The sequence below is a fragment of the Miniopterus schreibersii genome (assembly GCF_964146895.1).
Source record: "Miniopterus schreibersii genome assembly, chromosome: 1".
Taxonomy (NCBI): Eukaryota; Metazoa; Chordata; class Mammalia; order Chiroptera; family Miniopteridae; genus Miniopterus; species Miniopterus schreibersii.
The window spans coordinates 196,114,844-196,127,475 of NC_138101.1; the positions used below are offsets into that span (position 1 = coordinate 196,114,844).

The window sequence follows — 12,632 nt, forward strand, 5'->3', positions numbered from 1 at the left end:
ATGCATACAGAACAGGGAACAGAGAAAGGAAATCTTTCTAACTAGCTAGATGGCCAAGTCAATACTGGTGACTAATGCAGAGACAGATGTCAAGCTAGCTACCACCAGATCCTACTTTTGAAAAGAAATATTTGTCACTATTTAGATGTCTTTCTGTCCTTACCTTCCCCTCATCATCCACGTCTATGTTTTCGTGCAAACAAAGACCTCACAGTATCCTCTAAGAGGCCTTTTGTTGGGTTTGGACCCGTAGCATGTGCACACACACATAATTCAACCGCAGCACCTATAACATGCTACTGCATTTCCTTGTTACCTAGCTGCAGCCCCTCAGAGACAGGCACCTGTGTCCTGGTCATCTCCACACGTGCCCAGCACAGCGGCTCTCACAGAGCAGGGAGTGACGGCTTGACGATGAAGGGACCAGTGCATGACTCACACGGAGGGACTGCCAAAAGCACAGACTCATGTAAAGCCTGTGTGAACACCAAGCAAGGTGCCAAGCAATGATGCAGCCCTGCCCCTTCCTGTGAGAAACCACTTGCCTGGGAACTTCCCGGGCTAATTCCTGAGCTTCTGAAGTCCTAGAAAGTATACTCCAGGACTAAGAACTGTGGCTCACAGTAGACTGTAACCCCCACCCAAAAGGACCCTTCATGGAAGCATCTCTAGGTGAAAGACACCAGGGATAGAGAGCGGAAATATGTCTCATCTCAGACACAATGACAGCTGTGCCCCAGACTGTGTGGTGCTTCCCCAGCTCGCTGCTTCTTGGGCATATTTATAAAACAAAAAAGTTTAAATCCAGATCTCAGTCTAAACTCCTATATAAATAAATAATGAAGGTGTAAAACGAATATCCACAGGAGATGCTCTTCCTTCACCTTACCCCTACAACCATTCTCCTATCTTCATAGGTTATCAAGAAGCTATTACTTAAAATAAAACCTGGAGTTCATGGCATGTAAAGAAAGTTTCATGATTTTACTGTTTTCCTTATTTATATTTTGGTCTAAGCAGTCTTGATATCATTAATACTATAAAACATTGAGTAATGTTTTTAAAACCAAGAAAGAAAACACAAGATATTTAAGGACACATCACCATGATTCTGTGGCTATGAGCCTGAAACATAATAGAAGCTCAACAAATACTTAATAAACCTAGAATTCTTTTTTATATTCCATTCTAAAGGACTATTAACACAGAACATAATTCTCATGTACCTGAAACTGAGACTGTCTTTTTAAAAAGAGCTCGCTGCCCTGGCCAGTTTTGCTCAGTGGTTAGAGCGTCAGCCCTCGGACAGAATGGTCCTGGGTTCGATTCTGGCCAAGGGCATATACCTGGGTTGCAGGCTCGATCCTTGGCCCAGGTCAGGGCACATGCAGGAGGCAACCCATCCATGTGTCTCTCTCACATCGATGTTTCCCTCTCTCTCTCCCTTCCACTCTCTCTGAAAAGCAATGGAAAAAATATCCTCGGGTGAGGGTTAAAAATAATAATAAATAAATATATAAATAAAAAGAGCTAGTTGACCAAGGCACTAAAGGAATAAACCAGTATTTTAAATGTATAAAGAGTTGGTTATAACTCCTGTTCAGAGAGATTTTTTAAAAAATAACATATATGTAAGGACATTACAGATACATTAGCAAACTTTGAACAGGACCTGAGGACTAGATGGCAGCATGTATAATATTAATATCCTCATTTTGATTGGTGGACTGTGGCTACTATAGAAGATGCCCTTGTATGTGGGAAATACACACTCAAGTGCTCAAAAGCTGAAGGGATCAGCAACTTACTCTCAAATGTTTCAGGAAAAAGAGTTATTTTTGCTGTACTTGCAACTTTTCTGCAAGTTTAAGAATGTTTGACATTTTTTAAAAATAATGTTAATTTTAAAATTTATTTAAGGGGCAAAGAATTCACACCCTGAGGAACTTACATGTGTGACTGACATGATCCACAGGGTAAGGGGGCACTTCAGTGTTGACCTAATTCTAGGGGCCTGAGAGATCAAGTGGGCAGAGCAAGATAGACCAGAACTCTCTTAAGCAACCCTCATTTAACCAACTCCCCAGACAAACAGACACTCTCAAGTTCCCTGAAATAGGCAATCACTACCCCACCTGCCACCCTGAGGATGTCCCCACATGCTGACTGCCGCCTGCTGGTGCAGACTGCTCTCTACTCTCTAGCACAGTGGAAAGCTTCTCCTACCAGCTAAGCTCTGTTTTGTATCTTCACCATGGGTCAGTGGTGTTTGGCCTCAAGTGTGCTCATCCCAGCTGTATTTATTATTGTAAGTACAGTTTAATTAAATGTTGTGTTAACTGATGACCTTTAAGTATACAGACTGAGGTAGAAAAAGTAGTAAAACCTAGAAGGACTCTGCACTCAGATTGTTTTGGAACTATTTTTTTTTCACTCCACTTCAAAGAAACTGAAACTGAAAATTACAGACAAAGCCTCTGGGTATGCATTACACAAAATTCCAACCAGTGACTCATACTGAAAAACAGGCCTTTTCCTATATTTAAAAAGTGGTAAATATGCATAGAAAGTGAAAAATGGATTAAGCCCTTCTAATCTCTGGGCTGGACCTTGAACTAATCATTTTACTTTGCTCAGGTTAGCCCTGCACATTTGTTGGCTCTTAGCAGACATCCCTCAAGTACAAAATATGAAGAATAGTCTGGAGATCAGTACTTTCCAAACTTTAGATCAAATGTAAACCCTAACAGTTAAAAAAATTATGAAAGCTCTCCAATGTGAACTTATAAATTATATGCAACTATTTATAAATTATGTATTATAAAATAATCTCATCTTCAGACAACTGAACTAAGTAGATCTTTCTGGAACTTAATTTCCTGATTCTGAGACCAACAGTCCTTGTCAATGGTAGTCAATGAGGAAACCCAGAGCTTATTCTTAACAGTTCAGGAATAAAGGGCCAGTGATATTTGATACCAAGCAAATCTATAGCAGAAACAACTACCTGAAGTTTCCGAAGATTAACAGAAATTGGGATAACCTGCTTACATATGGAAAGCTAGTGATGACAGACACTGAGGACATCTTTATCCAGAACCCCACATGACCACCTTCAGGTATGCCACAGAGGAGATTCCTTTGGTGGGTGGGAATGATAACAACAGATGACTACTGAGTACTTTCTGCGTGCCAGGCACTGTTCTCAGAACTTCCCAAGTGTATCAGTTACACTTGGAAACAACCCACTGAGGCCAACACAAGCATCAGCTCCATTGACAGATGAAGAAGCTGAGCTCATGAGGCTACGTAAACTGCCCAAGTCTTCACAGTCCATGACCTTCTACTCTAGAAAGCCATTTATTTCAACACATATTCTAGCATATATGTTTAAGGGGCTTTACATATAAGTTTAAATTTTTATACAGAAGTTTATAAGCTAGAGTTTATCATTCTAATAAGATCCCTTTTTTGACTCTGAAAAAGGATGATCCTTGAACAAAGACTCCAGGGTTCTGACTCTACCCCAGTATCTGCTGGCCCTCTACACAAGTACCTCCCAGCTCTTTCATGTCATTGCACACACAGAAGAGGTACTTGCTCAGTACCTATGTAAGGTGACAGAGGGCAACCAGCCAACGTGAGGGCAAAGGGAATAAATATCTCACACACAAGTAAGGCAGTTCCCAGACACACTGGTTGGCAACAGCTATGACAAGAGCACACTGTAATAGCAACGAACCTGTATTCAGCACCATACAAGTACACAGAGGTGGGAGATAATACTGAAGCAAGGAAAGAAAGGGGGTAACAGGGAGGTAGGGAGGTAGGGAGGTAGTTAGGCAGAAAAGTCCATCCCAAAGATTCCACTAAACAGGTTTAACTCACCTATTATAAAGCTTCTCATAGAAGCTTTTATTGGGCAGTGTTATGTAAATATTGGGCAACGTAAGTTCCAGCACATAGTGAGAATTGCTGATTGCTTTATCCTGAAACTCGGTCATTTCTACAGGGTCTCCTGGCATCACCATCTAAAATATAATAGTTTAGTGCAAAAAAAAAAATGCATCACATAACCATTGTATGTTTAAAATAGTATTGCATCTTCTTACTCTAGACAGGACTTGATATGTCAGCAAATAAATAAGCACCTAACTTTTAACTTTAACCAAGAAAAAAAAAGATTATTATTCAACCCTGGAGTTAAAAACCTAGCACAAACAGTACACTAAGTATTTTTTTAAAGAAAAAGAATTAAAACCATTGCTACATGATTCAAGAGAATTCCTTCGTGGCTTGCTCACACTCTCTTTTACCTGTTCGTTTTCAAACATTACTCTTCGAGAAGAAAAGGGAGAGGGGGCGGGTCTCCTCAGGTCACACACATCTTTCAGGGAATGAGCACCACCTTCCTCTTCTTCCTGATAGTGGCAGTCACTCTCCTCTTCTTCCTCGGCCGCAATTCTCTCCAAAATGGAATGCATGGCTGGTGGATTCATCTTCAGTACGATTCTGGTAGCAAAGACAATTTTAAAAATCAAGATCTATGTGTCAACTGCAAAACTTTAACTTCTATGCAACTTAATGCAGAGACCACTGATAGAACCATTAAGGGTGGGATTCAGCTTCTCTAGTCTAATGATATCTAATCTACCTCATTTCTGAGCATGTTGTAAAGTTAAAAATGTGGAATTGATGAAACAAGTAAATTAAAAAAGGCATTAACATTTTATTCTTAGCTAACTGAAAAGCTGATCTTTTGAGGATACAAAAATTATTTTTAAATTGCACTAATAATCTACTTATTCTTGCTAAGCCTAATCCTTTACATGCAGTCTGTTCCACTATTATGGAATACCTGCATACCTAGAAACCTTGTGTTATAAAAATTTCAAATGGAAAAGGAGAGGCTGATTAGGGAATATTTTCAGAATTGCAACGACAAAGTCATCTTTTCCTTCAGGATCTTTAATAATGAAAGGGTTGTGTTCCTCCTCTGCTGGCCATCACTAGCATAAGCCTCTCCCTTGTCACCACATCGGCCCGCTGTCATGATGAGGCGTGTTCCCTAAACAAGACAGGCATCTGTGTTGCATCTAGAATGGCTTTTTCTTTTTTACTACGCAGGTGGTACCAGTTGGTTCTAATTATCAACTTTAACAACTGTTTCCTAATTTATAGTTATCCTAATGTATATTGTGCTTCCAAATTACATAGTTGAAGTAGATCCATTTCTTACGATGAGAACTCATGCTGTAAAGTCCTGCGCCTTTTCAGGCCTGCACTGACAATGTCTGTCCTGAGGTCTGACAGGTCTGATTCATAGGTGGGGGGTGTAAAAGAAGGCAGGCAGGAACATGGCACCAAAAAGACCACTTGTAGAAAGGCTTCAAATACTTAGTTTTCAATATAATAGTGGATTGGTATTTCAACTAAGTTAAGTTCTAAATATAATCCAAGCCCACTATCAGACTAATTTAATCTAATGAATGGTCACTCTGCTTAAGGGATCCTGAAGCAGTGGTTCTCTAAGTCCAAGTGCACTCTGGAATCACCTGGGGTAACTTTTAAACTACACTGATGCCCCAGCTCTCACCAAGAATCCCAGGATGGTGCTCCAGATTTGGAAAAAAAGTCCCAAAGCATCAGTGACTATAAAACTCACTTGACAACTAACCAAATGGTGGCCTATGACATCTCTTCTACTGCAGCCTTGAACTGTTTTTAAAATGGTCAGTGATTCTTTGGTCCCTCTACTTAGACTAGGCAGCTTGAGACCAGAGAATACATCTTCTGCTTGCACCTCTCACAGTACCTAACAGACTACTTTCATAGAGCAATAATCAAAATATATATTTTTTACTTCATTTGTCCACCTTCCTCTGGGTTCTCTCATCAAAGCTGGATATTTTTAGCTTAAATTTAATAGCCAGAATGAGGGTTAAAAAGAGTAATTTCTTTTTTAAAGGAAATTCTCATTAAATGTATGTATCATATCCGTTTACTTACCGTGGCCAGTCAAAGTCATCTGACGATGTTGTATCTCCATCTACTCCACTAGACACGTGAAGAAACTTAATAGATGGCTCTCCTTTATCTTCCTGGAATGACCCTGATAAAAGGAGACCGATTAATCGAAATGCATTTCTTCTCAAGGGCTAAAAGGTACTTTCCTCCTTAGGGGAGCAAAGATCCTCTAAATCAGGAACATAACGCAACATTACGTTCTACAGCATTTATTTGTTTGGTCCTGTTTCTTATGTACATGTGGGGAGACAGGGTGAGGCACATCAATTAAGAGTGATGTTTTCTGTTCAAACTCAAAATTTTAAGTACCTATGTTTAATGTATAGTAAACACAGCAGGCACCACTTACTGAATGCCCCTCAATGATTATTCTTCATAGAAGTTTGTGCAGTTAATCTAAGAACACAGAGATACAACTGTGCATCTTAAATGTTGATTTTGTATCAAACACTGTCAGAATTACCTCTATTCACAATAATCATCTACATGTGCACTCATTACATTTTACAAATAACTTCCTCCAGAATGATGAGTCTCTTGCCACTGGAGATAAGGAAAGATTAGATAACCCCGAAAGGCCCTTTCATGAAATCATACTTGGCAACAGTCAATTATAAGTATTTGTAAGAATGTGTAAAACTCAGAGAGAAGAAGGGAAGAGAGACTCTGCAGCCTATTCCCAGAGTGGGCGGGGAGCAAAGAAGGCATGTGGTAGGAAGGAGGGGCAGAGGGACAGAGGGGCAGAGTGGCAGAGTGGCAGAGGCGGGTTGTTCCGGAATCTCACACACAGTCACAAACACACAAATAGGTCAAAACCTTCCGGAGTTGTTCATGGACTCTATTCACTCTAGGTGTATACGTCCTCTTCATTAGCTGACAAAAACTTAAAACAGGTTTCACAAAGAAAAGTCACTACAGGTTAATTAGTATGACAGTAAAAAGCTCAAGCTCTCCTGCCAGACCTGGGTCTGAGTCTGATTCTGCCACTTACTACTCCTTGACCTTGAAGGTCCCTCTGCTTAAGTGTACAGACTTCTCACTTACAAATGACAAAGTGATTGGAAATAATAAGCCTACGTGATGATTAAAGGAACAAGGTAACGTGTGTGAAGCGCTCAGCACAATGGCTGACACAGAGTGGCGCTGGGATTCTGGCTGCGAGCAGCCCTCCTGGTCAGGGGGACACGGCTGGCGGTAAACACGCAGGCAGCAGCGCCACACTCCCCTGGAGGAAAGAAGTACTTTAACCAAGTGAGTCAATCACCACGCTTAGTAACTTCCTTTCAAAACCTGGCTCCTATTACATATTTGTACGCAGTACTGGGGGAAAGCTGTTACTCTTGATCTCTAACATAACGTCCTTTAATTTTATTATATTTTGCAACTGTCGTATGCTTTTTCACACTGTAAGGTTCAGCAGCAGTTGTTTGTTTACAGTGTGGCTCCATTACAGGCACATCCAAACTTACCAGCTAGTTCTCTAAAGGTAAGCTCCAATTTAATTTGTTCAGGCGTCGATCCTCCTGCGAATTCCGTCTTAAATTCTAGATCTGTGAAGGCTAAGTGAAGGAGCTCCTTCTGAAGTGACTTCTTGAACCACGGTCCTCTTTCTTGATCCGATCGGAGATCGGGTATTGGGAAGCGAACAGAAAGGTTTAATGCTGGTGTGGCAACCTGTACCGATATCCGGCAATTTGCAGGATTATGTGAGTCATCTAGAAACACTTCAGTGAAAGCCTTGTGCTAAAACATGAAACATCAAAAAATAGGCCAAATGTTAAATTCAGTAAATAAACATAAATGACGCTAGTATTCAAGTAGTCAACATTATAATATGTATAATCACTATTTCCTCATTCGGTATAATACATTAAAATACAACTCAAAATAACCACTGCCATATTAATTTCATGTAATGAAATTTTATAATCCAACAGCTATTGACAAAAGCCAAAACTACTGGCAAAAGATAAACCTTCATATAAAATAAGTAAATGAAAATAAAAGCTGAACCAAAGTGAAGACACAGGCATATATATTTTACCACAGATTTAAGAATAATAACATGTAAAGTAGCTTATCAACAAATGATTAAACATCACTATAGTGTCCAATATCCAATTTGAAGGGTTTATCTGCAAATATGCTACTTTAAAGACTCAATGTGAATGTGAAATCAGATTAACTATACCAACTGCAAAGGGCATCCCTGACTCATCTTTGTATTTCCTGGACTAAGCCCAGAGCCTGGCACATCATAGGCTCTAAATAAACATTCACTAAATGACTCACTCCAAGTTCCCATCCGACCCAAGGGTATGATCCCATTGAACAGCTCTTAGAAACCAAAACACACATGCACCATTTACTCAAAGCCATGTTAGGATAAAAAGTTCAAAGAACATACCCTTCAGATAAAAGCCTACTTCTGTTCTTTCTCTAAAATGTATTGAAACATAAAGCTTTAGTCCAGGGTACAGCAGCATGAATCAGTCTCTAACCTCCCAGATTAGCAAGTTTCCTTTTATGCTAGACTTGGGTTTTTAACGAACCTGTTCTTTCTCTCCCCTATTTGACTTTCCAGTACTAACTCTCACTTCAGCTATAATAACCCAAGAGATGAAACCACCATCCCAGTACATCTATGGCTAACAGCAAATACAGGCAATAGCCCCACGGAACTTAAAATAACAAGCAACTGTGACAAAAAATGAAGAATGCTGATTAATGTGAAGAGCATCACTAATTGAGGGAGACGTAAATAAAGTTATATATATATCTTTTCCCTTTTCTTTTCAACCAAAGTTATTTGTTCCTAGTCCTAAAGCCCCCAAATTCCTAACAGGCTTCTTGCAAATCTGACTTACTTTATTTGCTTAGAAAAGACACCAGGCACCAGATCTAAGTACAAGTGACATAATGTATTAAACATAATTACTTTATTTTTTCCTTTTTATTGAATTTATTGGGGTGATATTGGTTAACAAATTTACATAGCTTTCAATACATCGCTTCTGTTCACACCGTTGTAATGGAATTTCACTTCTTCATGAGTCATCTTCATGTTGCTGCACCACCTTCATAACCATTAAAATGTGTGCAGTTTCACTCAGTATATTAGCAAAACGTGTTTCGCTATCTAGTATCCAGACATAAAAGATATCTCCATTTATTCATTATTACCAATAATGCTGTTTTAATAATATACACTATTTGTTTTAAGCTCAGAAATAATCCAAATAAGCCTAATAGCTAACAATAATTCTGATTAGCATTTGCAGCTTTTGAATACTTACCAGACTAATATGCTTATTATATGAAGTATACATGTGAGAGGCCATCATCTCTACTGTAGTAAGTTTCTGTGGTTGAAGCAAGGAATTTAACCTGTCCACAATACTGATATCCAGCTCACAAAACACTGGATTTAATCTAATTTGTAATTCTGCCTTCTGAGGAACAGAACTAAGTCTTGCTTGATTACCCTTTAGAAAAAGAAGAAAAGCATTAATGTGATTACTAACGATACTATAAAACTAAGTTAAAACCTTCCATTTGTAACCAAATATATAGCAAATAAAAACTTACAGGTGGCAATCACAGAAAAAGATTTCTTACCTGAGGCCCTTTATTCTCAGAATGCTTATAATGAAGCTGGAGACACACAGGGGGGTGGGAATCGGTTTGTTCTTTGGAATGGAACATTAAAAGCTTAAAAACAGAGGTGAAGATAAATTAAATGTAAGATATTAAGCTATAATTAATCACATGAATTAACAGAGGTGCTAACACAATATTGGGAAGAATTTTTTGGAGTCAGAAAACCTTGCTTTAAGTTTTCATTGTCACTTACTACCAATGTGAATCTTAGACAAGTTAATTAACTTCGGTGATACTTAGTATCTCATTTACAACATGTAGGGGAGGATTCGAGTAAATTAATGCCCAACAAAGGGTTCTGAAATAATATATAAGGGCAAAGTAAAAGCAACAAATGTCACTTTGAAAAGTATCTTTAGGACACACTATTAGGATAGGAACAAACACAGATTAACGATAAATGAACACAATACACTTCGCTCGTCTTCAACAGTGACTGAACAGTGCTTAGCACACAGCAGCTATTTGTTGAATAACAATTCTTCTGAAATTGAGAGTGCTTAGGAAATGAGTGAAATGAAGTGACTTGTCCCATAACCTGTCTGCCACTCTAAAACAAGTCAACTCTAAATTAAAAATTTTAACAGACTCTTATAGCCTTGAATGCCACACTTAAAAATCTGTTTCAACAAAACACAAATGCTCACATATGCACATGTGCACACACACACATGCACACACCTCTTCCTCTATGACTTCTTTTTTTTAAAGAAAATCATTGCTGTTCATACAATTCCTAAAAAGCAAGACAAATTTAAAGAATAATCACAAAGGAAAAATATTTAGCATTTACCTCTGTATAGTGAGGAGAAACAGAATGAAAATCAGTCGGAAACAGGCACTCCAAAAGTTCCATCTGACCAATGGACATATCAGTACTTAAATATCTGGAAGCTGATCTTTGTCTCTGTTCATAGGATACTTTGATGCCAGTACCTATAAATCTGTCATAAGAAATGCAACATTGAGATTATCCATTTAGTTCCAGATTGAACAAGGTGTCAAGTAGTACATAAGTGTTTAATAAAGTATAATTATCTACCTATTCTGACAAATTCAAGTTGAAACTAATATTGCTAAGGATATTAACCAGAATGATTACTTAAAATTTCCCTGGCGTACGACAAAGAAACCAGTTGTGTTGATAGGAAATTATCCAGGATATATTTATTTCCCAACACTACCCTTCTTTCTTCCACATTATAAAATTTACACTGCAGTGGATAAAATCTTTAAAAACTATAAAATATACATATGTAATTGTTTCTTAAAATCATCTAAAAGCATCATGCAATATTTTTAAACTTCAGTGGAGTTCAAATGAAGGAATTCCTCTAGTTTTTATTGCTTTTATTATATTTCCTACTGACAGATACTTGAAACCTTATCAAAAACAGGAAGAAAATAAATGAGGTTTTTTGTAGTTTGATTATAAATAAATACTATGGTTCTAACCTGCAGAATTTCTTTTGCTAGGTATAAAAACTAATTTGCATATTAATTAATACTTCAAAAGAGTTAGTTAAAATAAAAGCCAAAAATATTTTCTAGAAATATTAATACATTGTATAAATCATTATATAAAACAGCATGACTTGACAATTTACAGGTCCCTTTCATGTTAAAATAAATAGCATGTGCATATTAACAATATTATACTTACAAATTTAATTATCTCATCTATTAGGACTCAACCCATGGAAAGATCATTGGTTATTTGGACAGCTTTGAATTTTTAAGTTAGAGGGTGAAAGTGTAGCATGCAAGCTCAATCAGCCTTGGTATCACTTCCTCATGGCCAATGGCATATGGATCATTTCCAAGTTCTTTCTAACAAATTCATTCTACTCTCACCGCCACTGCCATTTCTGCTAAGCCAGTAACAAGAACAACTATTTTTATGAGTATAATGGTGTCAGTGGGTATAATGGCAAAATGTGGTCAAAGAAATTTGGCAAGAGCAGGGCAGGGAGCTAAAGAAAAGATAATCTCCAAACTCCAGATTATCTAGAGCTTATATCTGAATGCTTCACATGCCAAATAACCTGAATGAGAGATTTTACAGCAAACATCTTTGCAACACTGGAAGAAAACCTCACTCATTCCACTCATTTACAAATAAAATGTGAATTAGAAAAACAAATGGAGTTAGGTAGATAGATATAAACAGAAGTCCACTTTTGGTTCTTTTTTGAGGATCATTAATAAATCTGAGAGCATTTACCTAAGGTGATCATGTGAGCAAGCTTCTGCAAATACTGTCCGTAAAGACTTAAAATCATCTGTTGAAAATCTCGTTGGATCAATCTTTTCTATACAAGAAAAGAAAGCTGTCGCCAGAGGAGTCAATGGATTAAGGTTCAATGAGGTTTCAGGTGGAGATAATGGATCAATGTGAAGCACAGAGACTGAAAAAGTTCCCACAGCTAGTCTAAAAATAAGCTCAGGCCTGGATTCATCCACTGAGACAGATCTGGACGGGAGAGCTGAAATACATGTGTTAAAATTATACACATAAAATTTAACACTTAAAAACAATCCATTATACCAAAATTATAAAGCATTTATTCATGTATTAGTTTTCAAAAACAGGTGACCACACAACAGTTTGAATGATATTAAACAAGTAAAATAAAATAAACTGTTATCTTTCTGCATTTTATATCCAGAATCCTTGGTACTTGAAGTACAAAAGAGTATGCTACAACAGGAAATGTATGAACAAAGCTTTGCATCAGTAAAACTGTATTGGAAAAGTCAGAGATTAACCCAAGCTGCACACCAAATTTTCCTCTAAGCCTTGCATTTATTGCAATTAAATTTTGCAGGGAAGAAACCTGAAGTTCTCTTTTAAGGAAAGTATAGACAGTGAAACAAAAATCAGATGGTTGATTGAGACTCCTGAACTGCCATAATAATATGAAACTCATGGTGTATACATTTTA

General features: G+C 37.7%; 1 protein-coding gene across 2 annotated transcripts in view; it reads right to left on the minus strand.

Annotated features, from left to right (window-relative positions):
• Positions 1–12,632, minus strand: part of ATG2B (autophagy related 2B) — a 60,142-nt gene that overhangs the window by 29,621 nt on the left and 17,889 nt on the right. For both annotated transcript variants that reach the window (XM_081143812.1, XM_081143811.1), the window contains exons 11-18: positions 11,912–12,173; positions 10,481–10,631; positions 9,646–9,738; positions 9,324–9,512; positions 7,497–7,770; positions 6,010–6,112; positions 4,317–4,512; positions 3,889–4,031 (exon numbers count right to left, since the gene is read on the minus strand). In XM_081143812.1, coding sequence (XP_080999938.1) covers positions 3,889–4,031; positions 4,317–4,512; positions 6,010–6,112; positions 7,497–7,770; positions 9,324–9,512; positions 9,646–9,738; positions 10,481–10,631; positions 11,912–12,173 — 1,411 coding nt within the window. The remainder of the gene's footprint in view (positions 1–3,888; positions 4,032–4,316; positions 4,513–6,009; positions 6,113–7,496; positions 7,771–9,323; positions 9,513–9,645; positions 9,739–10,480; positions 10,632–11,911; positions 12,174–12,632) is intronic.